Raw genomic sequence first — 23,187 nt, forward strand, 5'->3', positions numbered from 1 at the left:
CCGAAACCTGCTGTATGCAGCCGCGGTCCTCTTTCACGCTTACCTCAAGTCGACAGGTCTTAACAACCGTGTGTGACTCGGTGCGAACCTTCAAATGCGCGCGAAACTGTGCTCTCCCAATCTCCCTCCCTCCCTCCCTCCCTCCCTCCCTTTCTCCATCACTCTCTCTCTTCATTCCCATTACCCTTCCCCCAATCATCATCATCATCATCATCATCATCATCATCATCGGCCTGGTTACACCCCCTGCAGGGCAAAGGCCTCTCCCATACTCCTCCAACTACCCCGGCCATGTACTAATTGTGGCCATGGTGTCCCTGCAAACTTCTTAATCTCATCCGCCCACCTAACTTTCTGCCGCCCCTTGCTACGCTTCCCTTCCCTTGGAATCCAGTCCGTAACCCTTAATGGCCATCGGTTATCTTTCCTCCTCATTACATGTCCTGCCCGTGCCCATTTCTTTTTCTTGAATCAACTAAGATGTCATTAACTCGCGTTTGTTCCCTCACCCAATCTGCTCTTTTCTTATCCCTTAACGTTAACCCATCATTCTTCTTTCCATAGCTCGTTGTGTCGTCCTCAATTTAAGTAGAACCCTTTTCGTAAGCCTCCAGGTTTCTGCCCCGTACGTGAGTACTGGTAAGACACAGCTGTTGTACACTTTTCTCTTGAGGGATAATGGCAACCTGCTGTTCATGATCTGAGAATGCCTGCCAAACGCACCCCAGCCCATTCTTATTCTTCAGATTATTTCAGTCTCATGATTCGGATCCGCCGTCACTTCCTGCCCTAAGTAGATGTATTTCCTTACCACTTCCAGCGCCTCGCTACCTATCGTAAACTGCTGTTCTCTTTCGAGACTGTTAAACATTACTTTAGTTTTCTGCAGATTAATTTTTAGACCCACTCTTCTGCTTTGCCTCTCCAGGTCAGTGAGCATGCATTGCAATTGGTCCCCTGAGTTACTAAGCAAAGCAATATCATCAGCGAATCGCAAGTTACTAAGGTATTCTCCATTAACTTTTATCCCCATTTCTTCCCAGTCCAGGTCTCTGAGTACCTCCTGTAAACACGCTGCATGTGAATAGCATTGAAGAGATCGTATCTCCCTGCCTGACGCCTTTCTTTATTGGGATTTTGTTGCTTTCTTTATGGAGGACTACGGTGGCTGTGGAGCCGCTATAGATATCTTTCAGTATTTTTACATATGGCTCGTCTACACCCTGATTCCGTAATGCCTCCATGACTGCTGAGGTTTCGACAGAATCAAATGCTTTCTCGTAATCAATGAAAGCTATATATAAGGGTTGGTTATATTCCGCACACTTCTCTATCACCTGATTGATAGTGTGAATGTGATCTATTGTTGAGTAGCCTTTACGGAATCCTGCTGGTCCTTTGCTTGACAGAAGTCTAAGGTGTTCCTTATTCTATTTGCGATTACCTTAGTAAATACTTTGTAGGCAACGGACAGTAAGGTGATCGGTCTATAATTTTTCAAGTCTTTGGCGTCCCCTTTCTTACGGATTAGGATTGTTTTTCCAAGATTTCGGTACGCTCGAGGTCATGAGGCATTGCGTATACAGGGTGGCCAGTTTCTCTAGAACAATCTGCCCACCATCCTTCGACAAATCTGCTGTTACCTGATCCTCCCCAGCTGCCTTCCCCCTTTGCATATCTCCCAAGGCTTTCTTTACTTCTTTCTGTGTTACCTGTGGGATTTCGAATTCCTCTAGACTATTTTCTTTTCCATTATCATCGTGGGTGCCACTGGTACTGTAATGAATCTCTATAGAACTCCTCAGCCATTTGAACTATCTCATCCATATTATTAATGATATTGCCGGCTTTGTCTCTTAACGCATACATCTGATTCTTGCCAATTCCTAGTTTCTTCTTCACTGTTTTTAGGCTTCCTCCGTTCCTGAGAGCATGTTCAATTCTATCCATATTATACTTCCTTATGTCAGCTGTCTTACGCTTGTTGATTAACTTCGAAAGTTCTGCCAGTTCTATTCTAGCTGTAGGGTTAGATGCTTTCATACATTGGCGTTTCTTGATCAGATCTTTCGTCTCCTGCGATAGTTTACTGGTATCCTGCCTAACGGAGTTACCACCGACTTCCATTGCACACTCCTTAATGATGCTCACAAGACTGTCGTTCATTGCTTCAACACTAAGGTCCTCTTCCTGAGTTAAAGCCTAATACCTGTTCTGTAGCTTGATCTGGAATTCCTCTATTTTCCCTCTGACCGCTAACTCATTGATCGTCTTCTTATGTACCAGTTTCTTCCGCTCCCTTCTCAGGTCTAGGCTAATTCGAGTTCTTACCATCCTATGGTCACTGCAGCGCACCTTGCTGAGCACGTCCACATCTTGTATGATGCCAGTGTTAGCGCAGAGTATGAAGTCTATTTCATTTCTAGTCTCGCCGTTCGGGCTCCTCCACGTCCACTTTCGTCTATCCCGCTTGCGGAAGAAGGTATTCATCATCCGCATATTATATTATGTTCCCCAAACTCCACTAATAACTCTCCCCTGCTATTCCTAGTGCCTATGCCATATTCCCCCACCGCCTTGTCTCCAGCCTGCTTCTTGCCTACCTTGGCATTGAAGTCGCCCATCAGTATAGTCTATTTTGTTTTCACTCTACCCATCGCCGATTCCACGTCTTCATAGAAGCTTTCGACTTAATTTTTCTTTCGAAAAATGAGTTAAGGTGTAAATATGTCTGTAACACGTATTTGAGTTTAATGGTGTGAGTTATATATTGGCTTACATCCTTATTCACTTTTAAAGGTGAAAATCATTTTACACTGCACGTACTATAGCTTGTATTCGCTAACTGCTTTTCGAAAAAATTCCGTCGGTCATCTCGTTCGTTTTCTTGTAAAGAAAGCAACAGCGACACTCACAATCTCGCTCGATGTGTGCGCTGGAATGAATACGGCCGTTGTTGTTATAGCCTCTGCCCATGATACCTAGGGCACCTACAGGCTAGCTTTTCCGCATAACTTGCTCGCCTAGTGGTCGAGCTCACCGCAATTTGAAGTGCCTTGCGAAGGGGTTGGGTGGGATAACAAGATGTTGGCGTTATATTCGCGGCATAGTTTCAGAGGATTATTGCGAGATGATTTCTCGCTATAGTAATCGCCGGATCAAAAAAAGAAAGACACGCTGGAAAAAAAGTGAGTGAGTTAAGGCTCACAGTTAACCTGCATTTTTATTCCGACAATAAAGTAATATTTTGCCTTTTACCTCTGCAAATTCGTTCTCACTAAAATTTCCCAACGACATAGAATTTCGTGTTTCATATCAATATAGTAATATACCTGGCATGTTTTCTTGTTTCCTTTGGCAAGAAAAATGTGTGTGTATTGCGGGGGGGGGGGGGGGATGATATGCAGATTCAACGCACATGTTAATATCTATGGGGAGCGACCAAAGCTTTAGTGAAGCGTTTATTTAAATGATTTACAACTAGCGGCTATGTGCTCAACTTTGCTTATTTTGATGCTATGCAAAGTGTAATGTCATGCAATGTCTATGTTTATCCACCCCAAACTCATAATTTTATTATCTTCCAATTTTTATATTTATGCACTACATCACTCACAAGCTATACCGTAATGCAAACTCCAAATCAGGGGATGACAGTGTGATGATGATGATGATGATGTAATTGTTCTGCAGAAACCCGCAAGGTGGAGACGAGTACTCCCGGGTTCGAGTCCCGGACCAGGTCGAATTTTTTTTTTCAACTGCGAGGCTTTTCTTTCGAGGAACCCGTATGTGTTTTCTTTGTAGCAGTTGCTACGATTAGGTGGATGTCTCATTTTCCCTTAATTAATGACGATGATGATAATGATGATGGGTGTCCTTAAAGTCATTGCACAGTGTCCTCATGCAGTCCTTCTTCCCAGCTAGCTGTTACGGTTCTTTTGCTCTGTAGAGACAAGAAAGGTTTAATGATCACTGAAAAGAACCAGCCAGCATGTAATAATAAACTCATCCTTATCATCATCGATTACCATCTCAAAGGCAGATCCCCCCTTGAAAAAAAAATCCTGGATCCACGCCTGACGGCGACAGTACGACGACCACTCAATGGCGACGATGGGGTGACAGTGACGTCACGGTGACAATGCGATGACGATGCTGGAATGGCGATCACGGCGCGAGGGACGACGTTATGACGAGAATGGGATGACGATGCTGGAATTACGACGATGATTATGACGACGCCTTAATGAACACGGCGAAACAAGGACGATGAAACGACACTCACGGCGCGCACCACGAAGGAAATGACGACTACGGCAAGATTACGGCAGCGCGACAGCGATGGCCCGATGTCCATGGGGTGATAACGACGGAACCGCGTTGACGGCGCGACGCCGGCAGGGTTATACGACGGCGAAAGAGCGAAGACGGCGGAACGAAATTACGACGGCGCATCACAACGAGGGAAAGTTAACGACGCCGCATGAAGGCGACGAAATGACAATGACGGCATAAAACACGCCGTCGTTCCATAAAGTCGGAGACTATCTCGACTTGTTTCATAAGATCTATCATCATAACCATGTTCTTAGGACTCGACCGATTAAACCGCCTAATGTTGTTTCATCTCGACTTGATCACCACCACAATCTCCATGTGCCTCACCAAAACACTGTAACGTACTCGCACTCTTTCCTGCCCAAAACCAGCCTTGGCTGAAACCATCTTCCCGCCTCATTAGTTAGCATTAACAACCGTGACCATTTTCGTGAAACTCTAGCCAGGGCAACTTAACGCATTCCATCAATTTTTTTTTCTGTAAACGTTCGCTGTGTCGGTTGGAAACTCCATCTTTCACTGTCTTAATCGGCTAAAGTAGTATTTTCTTGCCGTAATTATTGTACAAGCCTTGCATGACAGTGTTTGAATTTTCGTTGTTAATTAGAAATTACATTCGTTCCCATTTTTGAAATTTTCAATTGTGTATGTGCAAATAACTGTATTTATGCTGAAAGATCGACCCCTCCCCTCTATAGTGCTTGTATCTCTTGAGGGTACAATAAATAAATAAATAAATAAATAAATAAATAAATAAATAAATAAATAAATAAAGACTAAGACGGCGTGTTTGTATTAAAGCTCACTTCCACGCTTGAGCGTATCACCGGCCGCCTCGAGCCGTCTTGCTCTGCAATAGTTTCCGCTACTGGTTGGAACTATACTTTGCAGAGACCGGACAACCGTGGAAGAAAGCCAGCTTTGGGGGTGCGAGGGCTTACGCCCATGGCTTACGCCCTCCCAGCTCCTCACAACAGACGTGGGAGGACCTGCTCAGAACGCCGGATCAAAAATTGCAAAAAGCCGTTGCCTGGGCCGAAAGGGTCGCTCCTCGTGAGGGGCCATGCTAGGACTCGGGCCTGCCAGAATCATAACTGAGCAGAATCTCAATAAAGTTGTTACCACCACCAGCCAGCATCCAGCATCCGAAGAGTGGAGGGCAGAAGAGAAAAGTCCGCCCCCCCCCCCCAAAAAAAAGAAAAGAAAAAAGAAAGAAAGAAAGAAAAGTATTCAGATCCAATGCACATCTTGGATTTATCTGAAGCAATTAAAGCTTTCGTGAAGTGGTTTATAAAATGTTACGAGTGCGCCCATTTCATTTCTGCGTCTTCGGCGTGAAGGAAGCTTGGACGCGCGCATGCGTGCTTTCGTGCACCCGTGCTACGCAAGTGGGACACACGGAGCGTTAATGTAAAAGAACTCTGTAGTTGTCGTTGGCACGATAGACCATTCTGTACATTCTGTACATATAATACACAGAATGTTTCCGTCGAAACGCAGACTCTTGTAAATGGCGCGCAACTCAGTCAAATTCTCAATGAAAAATATGCAGACACATGTAGCGCATCAATGTCTCGAAGTTCTTTACAGCCATTCAGCTGCGCCAGAAGCTGTGGAGGCCAAAGAGGAAGAAAAGGTCGTAATTCAAATCACAGGCTTCGATTTGCTAAGAAAAGGATTCCATGTGGATTGAATGGTATAGCTCTTATTTTCGAGCGCCCGTTGGAGCAGGTCGTCGTCGTCATCCACCCCCCCAAAAAAAGAAAGAAATTAAGGAAAGCGTTCCAGCACAGTCGATGAAAACATGTTCGATTGGCTCGGGCTTCCTGCACAACCGGCACTCCATGCCTCATGGCACGAATCAATTGTACCCCATCCAAGTTTTCAGAGGCAACGACCCAGTGAGGTTTCAAGCGTTCGCAATAGTTGCGCGACGCCGTACTTGTGTTGCGTTTCTGAGATATCCATACGTCCCTCGCCTCTCTGCCTGCATGGACGAGTTGGCAGTGGGTCATAAAGCGCTGCCACTCGGCTGTCATCCCGGGAAGGTCAACGGGATTCCCCCATTGGCCGACTTTCTGGCGGGATTCAGGCTCCTGCTTGCGTCCGCTCTGAGTGTGCGCGCGCATGACGGAGGAGACCGCAGCCAGGCGTCTGAAGGTGCGCATGTGTGTTCCTCTCGGTTGGCGACGGCCCCGCAGCCGGCCGATGGTTAGACTGTTAACACAGTGCCGCAGAAAATCCGACGCCGTTGTCAGATATGGGAATAGGACTTGGCACCCGGAGATGCCGCGTCCCGGAGCTTTCATGTACTCATCAACCCAGCATCATTCGGTACATTGACCCCGGCGCTCCCCCTCTACCCGGAGTCGCTGGGAGGGGGGCTTTGGTTCAGGCCAACGGTCCTTCCCGAATAAGGGGGCTGCTGTGGTGCAGCACAACTGAGTTACCGCACTCAACCGCACTCAACACACACACCGCACTCAACAAACACACACACGCACACACACACACACACACACACACACACACACACACACACACACACACACACACACACACACACACACACACACACACACACACACACACACACACACACACACACACACACACGCGCGCGCGCGCGCGCGCGCGCGCACACACGCACACGCACACACACACAGCCATGTCGGTCTTGCAGGACGCGAGCCTGATTGACCCTCGGACTGCCTTGACACAAAAGAGGTCAATGCATACAACAGCCATGGAGATCAGCAAAGCCATCCGCGGAGCAGCGCGACCACACGAGGGTGCGCCACGACCGGTTCTGGCTATTGATTCCACTGAGCCAAACAAAACCTCGTAGATCGACTGGCACACACGGCCGAGTCGAGCGACCTTAGGAGCATGCATCACAACTTAATTGAGAGCTTTCCCCCTGACTCATCAAAAATCACGGCAGGACGAGCCCATACCTCGAGAAGTTTCTTGTCGCCCAAGCGATGCCGTTGCCGGCTGAGATGGAACCAGACCTCCTTCCGTGCTTTCGCAAGCACTTCGTGAAGGCCCGGCGCCCGTCCCCTGAAAACCGCATCACAGCGTGCCAACCAAACTTGGTATGAGCACTGGACAAGAAGAAGCACGAACTGGTTGATCGCCTGTTTAGGCAAAGGGAGCAAAAATCGAGCAGTCTGATATGGAACACCTGGGAGCCTAAAAAGACTAGCAATCCTTTGAAGAAGGGCTGCAGGAAGCAAACACTGGGTAAAGACATGAACCGAATCCTCACGACCACCACAAAAAAGGGCACACTCCACGAGCCGGGATGGCTGTGAAGGGCCTGTAACTCATGCGGCAGGCACCCTTGCGCCAGGCGGTAGATGAACGTAGCTCGCCTAGCGTCCATGAAACTGGCCATAATCAGCTTCCAGTTTGGCCTGTGGGTGGACAGATCGTACCTTTGGCAATGTGGGGGGGAGGCCTGCGGTGAGGATATCGAGTCGTTCTTGGACTGGAGTTGAAACTACGTCGATGCCGGGTGAACCTTTCGGAGGCATACCAGAGAATGGGCAGCCGCTGCATAAATGGCGGACGGGAACCTAAGCGAGGCACACAGTGGGAAAATGTGCTCTGCGAAAACAAGCGGAGTCGGATGCTAGGAAACCCTGTGAACCACGCACGTCTCTTCAACGTCTATAATTCATCCAAACGTCAACGTCTTGAAGTCACGTACATGTTACGTCTCGCACACGTGCCGTTTTTATAAGAAAAAGCGTGACTGTTTATAGGACGCACTATCTACACGATCGGTACGTTACCAAATAACGTATACTGGATGTACATAGGATATCATTCAAGCACCAATTCCAAGCACCATTCAAGCACCGCACAGTCTACAGACATGATATATCGTCGGATTGTAATTTGAACGTATACGAGCAAACGTCATTCTGTTAGGTGAAAACTATATAAAAAAAAGAAAACGGCAGAGTGACGTCGGCGATATGGTCGCTCGCAGCAGCTGTCACTATTGCAATAGGGTGCCTCGTGGCATCGAGGCACCCTATATTGGAAGAACCCAGAGCGCCCCCTCTCTGAAATTTCGTGCATACACCAAGCATATATATCGTTCGCCACCAGCGTCTCCCGGTAAACATTACGGTTACTTAAGCTACAGTTGCCGGAGGAGTAGAGTAGATTTTAATGAACAGAAAGGAGGAGAGGTCGGCCTGGAGAGCGTGTCTCTAGCCTGCTACTCCTCACTGGGGAAAGGGGAAGCGGGAAATACAGGGAAAGGTAGGTGGCGGGTGATTATGTTATGGTACAATGAGATACTATACACACGTTGTCCAATATGCGGGTGCGCACTGAAGACGCATACACGTAAGGGTAATCTTGTCCATACAAAAAGTAATATTGTCCCAAAAAGTTATTGCGCAGACACATTTCGTACTGACTGCACGTCTCACAGCTTCTAAAGGCGATCGTCTAGACCGGTCTAGATCGTCTATAGACTAGTTGCCGGGAAGCGTGAGAAGCAAGTCGGGGAATTTTGAATGCTGTCGCATTCCGCCCTTCCAAATCCTCCAGTCCTCCAAAATTTTATTTTTATGCTCGTCGGGGTACGGGGTCCCCGGCCTCGGCGGGCCCAGCGCCGCCTTCCGTCGTCTCGATGTCCCAAGGCGGGGCCTAATTCTCATCGTGTCCCTGTCTGAATTCCTCCGTTTCTTTATTTTCCCATCTTCTCTGCTGCTGTGGTGCGCGCGCTGGCCAAAGGATATATGCGGCTGCATGGTAGACTGGGTTCTTTCTTTTCTTTGTCGCCGCGAGGCCACCGGCGACCATTTGAATATGTTATGCAGCAATTGGGGATCGAATGCAGTTGTGTTGTTAATCTTGTGTTGCATCGAAACGCACACTGGATGGAGCACCAAACAAACATTAAAAATTCAGAGCGTCTCTTACATATGTTAGCCCTAAGACGACTTGAAGACGAAACCCCCAAGTCGGAAAGCCAAAGACGTAAGTCTACTTCGCCGAGTCACCCCTCTTAATTCACTAGCTCAACCTTTTAATTCGCCAAGTCGTCACCCTTAATTCGCTTAGACTACTTCGCATAGTCGTCCTCTTAAATCGCCTAATCATCAAGCTTAAGCGGAAGCTTTAGCTCGGGCCTAGAGTTACTGTATATGCTACCAAAGCTACCTTTGGTAGCACATACAGTAACTCTACTCGGGCCCAACACCCGACGCCGCGTATTCAAATGCATGTAAAACGCAAAAATGTTTTTCTGAGATAACCCCTGGACCGATTTTAATAAAATTTGTTGCATTTGAGAGAGAGATTCTAGTGACTGTTGGAAGCGGAATTTCGATTTACTGCCTAAATTTTATTAAAACAGATTTCCACAAATTCGGAAGTTTGAAAAGAATAGACGCACGAAGTTTATAAATTAGTAGCTCTGCATCAAGAACAGATATCGCGGTTCTGTAAATGGCATCCATTAGATAATTCACACCGGACGGATTCGATGTCTGTTTATAGCTCACCTGAATTTGTTACGTTGTGTACAAGGCTTCTGCAAAATCTGTATTCCATATTACTGAGTTTTTTTACATTCATGTGTAACATATAAATTTCGTCCGCTTTAGATGTACTATCAGATACAATTCACAGAATTATGATATCATTTTTCCTTGCTGAGTGAGAGAATCGTATATTTGATCGTTTTGTTTTCTGAAAATTTTCAGTTTTTGCGAACTTTAATAAAAAATTCACCATCTAAATCAATATTTCGAAACCAACAGTCAGTTTAAGTTTTTAAGTTTAAGTTTTTTCTTTTAAATGCAACACACCTCGTCAAATTTGGTGAAGTGCATGGTTGCCGAGAAAAACGATTTCTCCTTTTACATGTATTATAGGAGCACCCGAGCTAAAGCTTCCTCTTAACTCTATATTGCCTTTAATTCGCCGGAGTCATCCCCTTGATTCGCTTAGCCATACACTTCATTCGCTTTATCATCCATCTTTACCATTCGCCTTGCTTCTTACGGGGGTATGAGCCATTCATGATGAGAGTTTTTATACCTTTCGTGTCGTAGACACGCTTTCGCTCAAGGACTTTGGAGGTCGACATTGAAAGTCGAAAGTTGTAAATATAGGCATACTAACTAAATTAACAAGCATGGTGTCACATGGGCACAAGCAAACACATCCCACTCGATGACCGCGGAAACTCGCTGTCAAAACGCTACAGTGAGGAAACGCTGCAGCAGCAGCGAGCGAATTGACCTTCGTGCTCCCGCTCGCATCAGCGCGAACCAAGCCGCGAAAAAGGCGCGCGGCGGACTCGGTAACCGTCGCAGGTGGCTTTCAATATACAGCGGGCGGAAGTAGAACGCCCTAAAGCCCCTTAAACTTCGTAAAGTAGTGCCACGCTTTGAAGAATGCCGCCTCCTCCTCGCGCGCTCTGGCCGAGGCCGACGCCGCGTCGCTATTGGCCCAATAGCATCACGTGGGCCGACGCGCCTTGCTTCAGCGCCATTTTTGCTCGAGAAGCGTCTACGGAGCGGCGAGGAGCGCATGTTGGCGCCGTTGCTACGCTCGAGCATTGTAGGTGGCGCCACGGTCGAGGAGAGAGCGCGAAAGAGAGGAGAAACGAGGAGGAGTGAAGGCGGAGGAGGAGAGTGTGGCTACTTTACGAAGTTTAAGGGGCTTTAGAACGCCCCCTTCCTCTCTCTCCTCCCCCATAGCCTAGCGCAGCTCCTCCCCACTTTCCTCCATTGCGTGCGCGCGATTGAGCAGCGATCGCCGGCTCAACCTCGAATGCTTTCACTCGCACGTACAGTGTACGACGCGCGGCGATGATTTAATCCCCCTTGTACTTTATATGGAGTCTCACGGCGACGCCGACGGCGGAAGTGCACCTGGAATGTCCGTATAATTGCTATCGCAACAGAAGAGTGCGTGTGTGAAACTGGTCACGTGGAAGAGGTAGAGAGGGGATGTTAGAGCTCAGAAGAGCATGCAGTATGTGTATGTGTGCGCATATATGTATATATATATATATATATATATATATATACCGTATTTACTCGATTCTAAGCACCCCCTTTTTTTCACAATCGCGATGCCCAAAGTGAGGGGGGGTGCTTAGATTCGAAAAAATCTAGAATGACCCCCCCCCCCCCTCCTTCTTTTCGCTGCGACATCGTGACGAGATGAGTGCGAGAAATAACATTTTATTTTGTAAACCTTCAAAAGAAAATCGGTGCAGACAGTGAACCCACCGCTTGTGTCGGATGCTCAGTTACAATCACTGCCACTCGAGTTCGTCGCACAGCTTGAACCGCCGCTCTCGGTATCCCACAACAGGTCGTCTTCCGTTTCGTCGAAGTGGTTTGTGATTGAGCGCTTCTTAAATGATTTGACCACAACGTCCACTTGGATCCGCTTGCAAGCGTCCAAATCCACTTGGGATGGTTGATGGGCACGCTTTCTGCAGCTTTCGCCGTACAGCCGTACAGTGCGGTTCTGCGGCAAGATCGCGCCGCAGATGCCGGGCCACCTCGGGACTCCGACGGCTCCGGCTCGATGACAGAGTGAGCAAGCGCGCTTGGCGGCCTTGGCTACGTGCTCTTCCTAACAAATAGGGTGGTGCTTAGATTCGCATGCAAACTCTTTTCCCAATTTCCTCGCAGGAATAGAGGGGGGGTGCTTAGAATCGCGAAAATACGTTTTATATATATATATATATATATATATATATATATATATATATATATATATATATATATATATATATAGTGCCGCTGACAGTGGCCCGCTTCGGGCCACCGTCAGTTGCTCTTCACTCCTCAAAGAGGCCATTCGTGCGTCGAGTGACCTTCTGAACAACACTTTGCTATGCGGTGAATGTGACAATTAAGTGATGGATCCGGGACCTCAAAGAGATGCGACATAATGCTAACACAGTTCTCTCGCCATTTACCGCTGGAATCGCTGTTGAAATTATCTTTTTAGGTATGAGCTATTTGACATGACAGCAGCCGCACCCAGCACAAGGAACACCTAGCAGCAATGATCAGAAAAGTCCGGGAGCATTGGCAAAGAAAGCTTCACTTTAAAATTGTGCAGAAGTCATAGACTACGATCAATTGTCAGTGTAAGCGAATAGCCCGATCAAACAAGGAAGCAGACGAACGAAAGTTTTCCATTCCGAGTCCGACCATCGACCAACCACGAAAACCCATGAAAAGAGCCGATGAAATGTATTCACTTTAAAACAATGGTTGAATGAACGCGACGAGAATGGCGACTGTGACATGCTTGTGCTGTAGCTCACCTGCCGCCCAGAAACGGTCAAGTGTGCAAGACAGCGGCAACAGGCGGGTAAATGCTTTGGTTAATACACGGCACTTCCTTGTTAAGCACTGCTATTGGAGCGTAAGGAAATACAGTGTTGAATGAAGGCTCTGTTAATGCAGCCCCCAAAGCTGCTCTGGCTGCCTGTAGGTTTCTTGTCCTAAGGCTGCTCTAATGTCCCTGCACAGCGCAAGCAGGCTTGCAGAGACACACATCAACTGCACCGGTCTTTTAACACAAAAATTATGCGGATCCCATGCACTATGGGAATCGACATATATGCAAAGCTTCCTATGCTGTTTGCTTTGATTTACGACAATTAGCGGTGACATCGATGGGGAATGTTTAGTTTCTTCAGCGTTTAGTGCGATACGAAAGTAGCAAGTTGATGGTAAAGGTTACCTTGCATGCACCACTGCCGTTTGTCTGCGTAATAGACAGAAGGCACAGCGAAACTTGTTTGCTTGAGGTATTTTTGTGAACCATTGGTCATAAACTTCAAGGTTAGCAATGTCACTGCCTCGCATGACAAATGGCATCGTGGCTGAAATGTTAAACTTTAATTGAACTATGGTGCTACTAGTGCGTAGTACACAAAACACATGGCGAGATCTGTTTGCTTGAGGTGTTGTTGAGTGCCACTGTTCAGCCCATCACATCAAGTGCCTTGTGAATGCAGCTTTACGTCTGCATGCCAGTTGTCCGCTTGACCAATCTGCATGGAGTTTATTTTTCAGAAATGGCAGAAATGTGCGGCACCGTACCTTGAACTGAAATTTATCCAGCTTGTCCGCAACCGCTGTCGACGTCTCAAGTCACCTTTTCACTCTCCCCCCCTCCCCCCCCCCCATGTATAAGAACTGTGAGCGAAGAGCGGCAAGGCTGTCATTCACTCGTTTCATGGCTCCATCGGCTCTATACCCATTCTCTGCCTCCTCTCCCTACCATCCCTCATAGGCTGTTGCACGATAATGGAAAGGTGAGCATTGCAGTTTCTGTAATGCTTTTGTAGGGGGTCACGTATAATTACAGCTGTCGAGATGATATTGTACCGATGCCCAAGGAGCTCCAGAAAGCCTTGCGACGACTGGCGATGAAAAGATACAAGCGATTTTCTCACATCGCCTTTCGTCTCTGCCATGCCTCTGACATGTAGCTGCACGCTCTGAACCACCTCCAGACGAAGTGCGCAAGACAGCAGCAGTGGAAAAGTCAAAGAAAGAGGCAAAGAAATCATCCTAGATGAACCAACCTAGGGTTGATAAAAAACTTGTTACTTTTATAAGCTAATTAGTAAGCTAGCGAAAGACGGCTTACTTTTTTTTTTTAGAGAGATCACTTTCCGCCTGAGCCCGAGTAAAGTGGAAGTCCCACTAATCTCATATGCAATGCGCATGGAATAGACTTGCCCTATAAATGGAGTGCTGTCAATTCATCCTACTGGGGGAACCGCTTGTCCATTTTTTACTTCCTTCAGAGAGTTCCCGAGCTTCCGAGAGAGATCATTAGCTTTCCATTTGAGCTCGAGCAGGTTAGAAGTTATACTAATCTAAAATGCGCTGGGTGGATCGAATGAACTCACAGTCTCGCACTATAAATGAAGTGCCATCCGTTTCTGTTACCGGAAGATTCGTTCGTCTTTCCCTGCGCCACCTGCTGGTTCCCGACATAGGTCATGGCACGCGCTCTTCCTGAAATAGAGCTCTGAAGGCAGTTGAGAGCTACTTCCGGGGCTCAATGGATCCTAAATGACACTTGATCTATGGCATTCACCCAAAGAAAAGTTTGCACCCTGCGGGCCGTATCTTGTCCTCAAACAAGTATCAATCTTGCATCCAAATGTGAAATGAATGAATCCAAACCCAAATATGAAAAAAAAAACTTTCAAATTCGTGCTATCACGATGACGTGCTAGTGCAAACGTTCTAGTGTGAAATTAATAAAAAAAATGAAAGTTTGGCCTTCATTATTATTTCTAATAATCAACCTATTAGTGGAAAATTAATTAGAATATCTCAAAGAATACTAAATTCATGAGAACTGATTCAGTGTATTTCTTTTTTTTTGCTGTTCCTTTAAGTTTAGGTATTTCAAATGAGAAAAGACAAACACAGCACACAAGAGCTTTGTAACATGGTTTAATGAATCATGCCCTTTTATCTTGAAACCGGCAAGCGTGATCTCGATAAAAGGTAAAAACAAAAACACTTTTCTCCGGCCTTTCTCAAGACTGCTTTCGAAACATTCTAGTAAAGCAGTCAGTAAACAATCGTACAAAGACACCGTCTCCCTGCAAGTAGTGCCTTTCTGTGTTATTGAAGGTGTTTCACTTTCTAGATGAATGAAAAAAAAATTAATAAAATTAAGAGAAGCGGCAGGCCTGTACACAAACGAAAGGCAACAACGCTAGGGCTGCTGTGAAGCTGTTGGCTGTGCCCATTCCAAATTACTACATCTAGCTTCAAAACATCTTTCCGCAAAATGGTTGTAAAGACCTAAATAAAAAATCTTCAGACTTTGAAGTGCGCCTCTCAAGTACAATCCACCATAGTGTGCCAGGCCTCTCCTGCATTGTCAAAGAGTGAGAGGGGGAAGAGAAAAAAAGAATAATTGTGCATTCAGTTCATAACATCTTGCGCAAGTAGAGGCAATGCAGTCACAAGATAATAACAGTAACACCAACCACAAAACTATGAACAGGAACATGCAACTGCAAATATTTTCATAGAGTGGGATCAGCTTGCTCTTGATGCTAAAGGCCTAATTCTGAAACCTTCCTTTCCTTAGGCTACTTCCTAACCTTATGCGAGGAGCCCTTCATGCTCCCTTTCTGCAAATGATGCATGGAGGAAGCACATGTATTCTGAAAGATCCTTCTAACCGCCTTAATGATAGGAACCATTTCGTTAGGTAAGCAACAGATTCCACACATTTGGGTTCAAGGGCATTTGTCATAAGTCTCCCACAAATGTCTTTACGCAGCACAATAAAGTTTGTTCATCAATTATTTTTTATGAGTTAACATATAATTGTGTAAGCTCTTTCCTGATTTACGTGCAACACTATTGCACATAGGGCTGCTTCAGATACATTGAGTTATCATCCGCACTGTTTTGCACTATTGTTCTCAAATGATAGTTGCTTTTGCTTTGGATTTCTCTGTCATGATGCTTTGACAGGAAGGTATTGGTGACAGTAGGACACTGTTCCTCAGATCTGTTCTCAAGTTTTCATGGCCATAAGCTTAATGAGAGAGGCTGTACGGGCTGAGCATGTTCATCTTGTAACACCTAAACACATGGACAACCAGAAGTTGAGGTTCTACAGAAGTAGAGGTTCGAAGTAGAAGTAGGACTGTGCGCGTTTTGTCCAATTCTACTTCTGCTGTCCGTGTATTTACAGCGCAATATCCCCCGTGTTACAAGATGAACTTCCACCAACTAGCCCAACTTGCTGCTCTCGAGGTGAACATGGCCTGAACATTTGAAGGCATGTGAAACAAGCAACATGTGCCGCACTGTTTCAGAGGCCATAGACATAGATGTTTGCTTGCATGTACTTTGAACTTTGCTTAGAGGGCACTACTATCTGCAAAAACTGGCATCCACCGCGTTTTTTTCGTGTGGGCCAGCTGGCCAGTAGAAAGTAACTCCGCATCTGCAGACGAGCACCACGTGACGAATCATTGCCAAGAAGCCCTCATTCAGTGAAAAGAGCTAGCAAAAGAAGCATGAACATAGCTTCAGAGCTGTCTCACCGTACGGGAGCACCAAGGAAGCCTACACTAAGGGCGTCTCAGTAATGAAGTTGTCATAATTGGTCTAACTGCAATGAGGGCTTCCTCATTAAGGTAAGGAAAGTTTCGGAATTCGGGCCCAAGAAACGTGCCTTTGTTACTGTGAGCATATTTTCGTCCACACCTGGACAATGTTACCTTTCGGATATCTATAAAGTTCTATCCCTGCTTTGTGGCAACTTCGATATCCATATTCGAGTACATGTTAAATGCAGAAATGCTCTCGTTACAAAGCCGGTGAACCGATTTGAATAAAATTTGTTGCACTCAAGAGGGAAAGCTGAGGTATACCGATTGTAGCAAGCAGAATTTTGATTTAGGGCCTATTTACCAACATTGCGAAAAATCCGTAAACAAAAAAGAATTCAAGCATAAATTTTACAAATCTGTAACTATGCACCAAATAGATATATTGCAGTTTTGCAAACTGTTTCTGTCGGAGCACCTGAAGTGGACAAATAGAATTATATGGGTTTACAGCTCATACGAAGCTAATAATGTTTATGAAGCTTTTGCAAAAGTCCTACTTGCAGGTCAGTGATATATTTCATATTGGGGTATGATACATCACTTTTGTCTGCTTTAGATGTCTCGGTAGGTGCAGTTCAGAGAATTACAATATCGCCGTTTACTGCTGAGTTACAGAGTTGCAAACGTGATACTTGCATTTTTTAAAAATTTGCTATATTATTGCGACAACATTATAGGCGGACCTTACCCGCTTTGTAGTTACATGTATATCCGTCCGACGAAACATATGTGCTGATCCTGAAGGCAGTGTAGTCTAACACAGTGTCTAAAAGAGCTAGCTACCACGAAAGAAGAATGTGAGCAACCGGCACATGGCGCGCATGCCAGATGTTTCAAAGAGCCACCTTGGCATGAGAGAAGCACGCATTCAATCGTGGCCTAATGTAGGCAGCTGTGCTGGATGACAGAGGTTCAATAGCACCACTGGCCAAGCATTTCCATGTAGCATTACAGTCGGACTTCACCAAGTTGGAGGCATCTGACCGAAAAACTCGAGGTGCGTTGAGCGTGCAATGAGCGTACATAGAGCGTATGTGGGCGCATCGTAGAATGCACAAAATTGCAAGTTTGTGTAAGAGGTACGACGTACATATAGAAACTTCATTTTGATAAATGACAATGTGCAAGGTTCTGCGTGATGCATGCACGCACAGCTGTAGATACGTCACAATCATCACAGTTTATGTATGCTGCTGCATGTTTAAAGTTAGCGATGCTAAGGCTGACCCAAGTTTTTTTCAAGAATTTTTCTAAACAGTATGTACGAGCGAGTGGATGCTCACTTGTGCTCGCTCACTGATGCATACTTTTGCAGGTTGGTACTCATTCACACTTCTATGCATTCACACTCGTTGACACTTACTCCCGTTCCTGCTCGTGCCCGCTCGTACTGCTCGCCAACACTAACTCGCAGTCACAGTCGCTTTCATTCGCTTCTACCGGCACCTACTCATATTCGTGCTTGCGCCCACTCCCACTGATGTCCTACAGTAGGTAAAATTTTAACTTATTCTTTTAAGTTCAACAAACCTTACCAAATTCAGTTCAGTGGAAGCCGAGCCAAACGATTTCTCCATTCCCATCAGTTCAGATAATTCGGATAAGAGCTTCTGAGGTCAAGCTTTCTATTAAACGCAGTCTGGTGATTTCCCCAAACTCTTCACCTCATGTAATTTTCTGTCAGCCTCAGTTACGTTTTCATACCCTTGGAACAGTATCTTCCCCTTACGGGCTGCTTGCTTTACGCTCTGCAAATTAGTTGATCTCCTGCCTGAAAGCTCCCACAGTGACGATTCCAATTGCGTCTGGAACATGGTCTACTCACATTAATTTCTTAATCACTTTTCACCGTCTTTCTATAATTTATAATTTGTCTTTAATGTTATGACTTCCATTTTCCTTTATACTGCCTGCTGTGTGGTCTTCAACCTCCTTCCTTTCATGTTTTTTTAGCCTCCAAGCTTGGACATGACATGAACATGACTCTAAGCACACTCTATCGAGACATAATCAGTATGCAGCCCATTAGAACAAAGTATCTTATTTATAGAGACACTGCTGTTGCAGAACCTGGAACTATAAGTAGACACAGAAGGTAATACTCATGCCTTCAGCTATCCAGATGACAAATGAACATGATAAACATGACACGATGTGCACTCTATCCAGACAAACTGCATGCACCCTCTGTCATGACAATGAACCTTATGTATATGGGTTCCTGATGTACACTTCGAAACTATGGATGAACACAGCGGCCACTACTTACACATTTAACTTTATCCAGACATTTCTATACGTGGTGCATCACCACGCTCCGATCCTGTGCTAGACGTCAAGCATAAGCACAGTGGGGTCCTCGACCGCGGACTTGACCTTCTTGAGGAACGTTACGGCTTCCCTGCCGTCGATCAGCCGGTGGTCGTAGGTCAAGCAAATGTACATCATGGGCCGGATCTCAACCTGCGACGACAGGTACACGCAGGCATTTTACAGACAAGCTGCTGAGCGTGATGTTACAAAGATGGCAGTGGTTCTGTTGTCATGGTTCATCACAAGACAAAAAGAATTGTGGTAAAAAGAATAAAGGTAAAATTTACTGGCTTGAATTTTCTCAGAAGGCAAGGTCTAATACACATGGCCAAGCTCTCAAAAGACACTCAGCAAAGAGCATTGTTCATAGCATGGTGCAAAGATGCAAAGTAGAATCAAACTGTCAACATTCAGAGTTGATGCGTCAATGGATCATCATTAGCTTAATGGATCATCATTAGCTTAATTTATGCACACTGCACAAGAAAGGCCTCTCCGATCTATGTCAGCCAATTCCTTAATTTTGCAACGAACAAATGGAGACGTTCAAATGGAGAAGCTCAAACCAACCTTTCCACTGATGGCCACGGGTCTTTCGAAAATGGCGTGCATGCCGAGGATGGCCGACTGGGGTGGGTTGATGATGGGTGTGCCAAACATGGAGCCAAAGACTCCACCGTTGCTGATGGTGAAGGTGCCACCGTCCATGTCCTCGATGGCCAAGCTGCCGGTGCGGGCCTTCTCGCCCAGCTCGAAGATGGCCTTCTCGATGTCAGCGTAGTTCATTTGCCCGCAGTTGCGAATCACAGGCACGACAAGGCCCTGGAAAAACCAGGAAAAAGCCATTAGAACAATGCATGCAAAGACAGGCAAGACAAAACAGGATTATGTTGCTTTGACGATATTCACAGTGAACGGCGAAGGAAACTGGAGCTAATAAATAAAATAATAAATAAATAAATAAATTGATCAGCAATCAATCAGTAAAAATTTTATTCGTTTCTTGAAGACATGAGGGGTAATTAGAAAAAGCTGCATGAACTGCAGCTTGACTAAGCAGTGCTTCCTACGGTACAATTCAGCATTGAGCAGCATTGGTGCACATAATGTGGCTTAGCCTGAATCTAAGCACTGCATGAAGACACAAAAAATATGAGAAAAAAGTTATGTAAAAATTTCAGCAGCAAAGCGTACAGGCATGAAAGAAGCTTAGCTAAAGAAAAAAAAATAGTGCAAAACTTGGCTTGCAAAGAATATAACGGCAACAAACTCAGATGCAGACCAAAAACAAAAAACCACCATATAGCAAGAACAGCTAACTTCTTTCATGATTCCACATTTGTAAGAAATGCCATGCCAACATATGGAAAACTCAAAGGCATATTTGACCAACTATTGCCAAGCTTTCAGGCAGCATTATAAATGTTGTGCTAATCAGGAACTAAGCTATATTATGAGACCTAGCCAACCCCAATGTGTACAAGTTATAATGGTGCCTGGTAACCACAGTTCGAATTTGTTTGCCCATGAAATATAGTTCAATTGCTACGCTACATGACACATATGTATTGTTCCTTGACTACGATTAAAAAAAATAATCAGGATGGAAAGAAAGGAAAGGAAAGGAAGGGAATTGGTTCTCAGAAGTGGGCTCTCAAGACTGCACTGTTATGTATTGCGATTCCTGCCCATGATCCTCTTGGGTAAGGGCAACAATCGCACAAAAAAAAGAGAAACAATAAAACAATTAGAAGAGAAGTAAATCCTGAATATATGCTCTACTTGGTGCCACAGAAAGGAGCGAATGGATTTCGAAAGATGCTTTGCCTCGTTGGCTGTTATAAATTACAAGTTTGAGACAATGCATGTGAGACAACTAACACAGCATGCGCAGGGCCCACCAGAATGAGTACTCTCACAGCATTATACCCTGCATCGTAATATGTCAAACTTATGACATTTTGGTGGGCTTCTGTGGATGTAGTATCTACTGTTGCACATGGTATATGCAAACCCAGTAAAGCATGTTACAAAAATATATATATACAGAGAAAGGAATAGCAGCAGAAGAGGAGGTAAATTTGGGTATGAGTCACGATTTGAAGCCACAACAACAATGCAAAAAAGCAGCATCGAGGACAAAAACACACCTTTGGCGTGGAGACTGCCACACTGATGTCGATGTAGTCACGGTACACAATTTCTTGCTCATCGATGACTGAAAATAAGAGCCAGACTGTGTTTACACCAAAAATCTACAACAGCTAAGCTGCAGTCTCTAGTTATGACACTATCACCCACAGCAAGGTACAACAAGCACACTCAACCATTAAAAGTTAGTACAGTCAAATGACTTAACAATGAATCGCAATGTTGAAAATCACTCATCTAACAAAGGAGAAAGCATGGTCTGGCCAAATTTGAATTTTTTATAAGCAATTTGAGCACTGCTACAAGGAAGAAATTGTGAGGAATTTGCCTGTTTATTGATGGGCATGTAATTAATTTGCCACTGCTTTACAACTGGCAAGCTTCCCGAATGGCTTTGTTGCTGCTAAAGCGACTGACCTAAAAAAAGCCACATCCAATCACTGTGCTTCAGTGAAAAATTTAGTGGCAATTTAGCAGCAAATGCAAGAGAAACGTGCTGGCATTAAGTCACACTTTTTGAGATCCCAGATCCTTTATTTAAATCGTGTTCACCACATTATAAAGTAATAAAGTATTCAGGAGCTCGCTTGACACACGTCCTGCTGCTTTGAGGAGCGAAGTGTAACTGATGTTGGTCTGGAGCAGACCACCGTCACTCGCACCACACACACATAAACACACGCACATATGCACACACACTTCCAAGCTCATTCATCTCCTCTCTACCTCTACCATGTGACCAGCTTCCCACACTTCATACACATACACCTTTTCTTTTCTCTGACACTCTTAATGCTAATGCATAAAGAGTTATTAAATCACACATACACACACCCCCCAAAAAAACCACCACCCATGCACCCCAGCCCATACAGATGGTAAACCAGTGAAGATGCAATGTGCAGCGCTTACGTTTATCGCTGGATTAATTCCAACTGTTTATTAAACTCTTTCTCAATGATTGGTTATGCCTTTGTGTTTCTTAATCAGGTTACGCACACGTTTAGCATACATGCTTTGACACTACCAAAGCGAATGCATTAAAAAGCTATTAAAAAAAAAAGCTTTACGATTCAAAAACCATGTTCGATCGCAAGATGAGGAAGCTTACGTTCTACGAAACTGCAAATATTCCTTTCTGAGAAATATGTTTGGATATGGTTTGTAGAACAGAGCTCCTCTACGGCCTAGCTTTTATAAATCTTCCTCTACCTTGCAGGTTTCTACCCGCCGTGGTTGCTTAGTGGCTATGGTGTCGGGCTGCTAAGCACGAGGTGGCGGGATCGAATCCCGGCCATGGCGGCTGCATTTCGATGGGGACGAAATGCGAACACACTCGTGTACTTAGATTTAGGTGCACGTTAAAGAACCCAGGTGGTCGAAATTTCCGGAGTCCCCCACTACGGCGTGCCTCATAATCAGAAAGTGGTTTTGGCACGTAAAACCCCATAATTTAATTTTTTTGCAGGTTTCTCTCCGAACTCATGTGTTCAATCAGTGCTCACCCGCATTAACGATTGGTTGGTCTTGCAGGGCAAAAGCGGCGGCCTTGACAAACGGAGACATGAATCCCAGCTTGACGCCGTGCTTCTTGGCAAAGGTGTCCTTGTACTTATTCCTCATCTGGATGACATTCCTGTGCAAGCAAACGCAAACCAAGGCCGGTATAAAAAGCTGAATTCCCTCTGCTCGATTCCATACTTTCCCTATCAACCATTGTTCACAAATGGTCAATGCCTGTGATAATACAAGTGAAGCACTGATGCAGCAGAAAAGAAAATAATTGAAATAGAATTCTTAAGTTATCGCAGTCACCTCACCTTCCCCTGAAGAAGGTGCAAGGGTGAGTTGCCACTCAAAAGAAGGATGCAAAATTTAGCTATAGTTTGCCACGATCTTTCCCTGATCTTTGCACTTCTGGTATACACACGACAGTTGTGTGCAACTGCGTCTGCTGCACGCGGCCTGAGACAAAATGAGAGAGAACGCCGCACATTGGCGTGACAACTCTGCTCATACTTGAAGGATTCCAACATTTTTTATGGCAAGAGATTCGTGGGGTGGCGCCCTTTATAGTGAGTCCAGGGAAAACAGGGGGAAGGCGGGAGATGGAAATTCAAGACGATGAGCAAAATGGGAACAAGGTGAAAGTGGGAGCCGATGAGCAAAATGAGACCAAGATGAAAGCGAGAGCCAATGAGCTTTCACCT

At 45.3% G+C, this 23,187-nt stretch overlaps 1 protein-coding gene across 1 annotated transcript in view; it reads right to left on the minus strand.

Annotated features, from left to right (window-relative positions):
• Positions 1-14,807: 14,807 nt before the first annotated feature.
• LOC135905694 (dihydrolipoyllysine-residue succinyltransferase component of 2-oxoglutarate dehydrogenase complex, mitochondrial-like) overlaps positions 14,808-23,187 on the minus strand; it is a 48,603-nt gene continuing 40,223 nt past the window's right edge. Inside the window, exons 14-18 of the mRNA XM_065436666.1 lie at positions 22,483-22,613; positions 20,977-21,044; positions 19,397-19,648; positions 18,783-18,976; positions 14,808-15,253 (exon numbers count right to left, since the gene is read on the minus strand). Of these exons, the coding sequence (XP_065292738.1) occupies positions 18,842-18,976; positions 19,397-19,648; positions 20,977-21,044; positions 22,483-22,613 (586 nt within the window). The 3' untranslated portion in view covers positions 14,808-15,253; positions 18,783-18,841. The remainder of the gene's footprint in view (positions 15,254-18,782; positions 18,977-19,396; positions 19,649-20,976; positions 21,045-22,482; positions 22,614-23,187) is intronic.

Source organism: Dermacentor albipictus, chromosome 7, assembly GCF_038994185.2.
Source record: "Dermacentor albipictus isolate Rhodes 1998 colony chromosome 7, USDA_Dalb.pri_finalv2, whole genome shotgun sequence".
Classification (NCBI taxonomy): Eukaryota; Metazoa; Arthropoda; class Arachnida; order Ixodida; family Ixodidae; genus Dermacentor; species Dermacentor albipictus.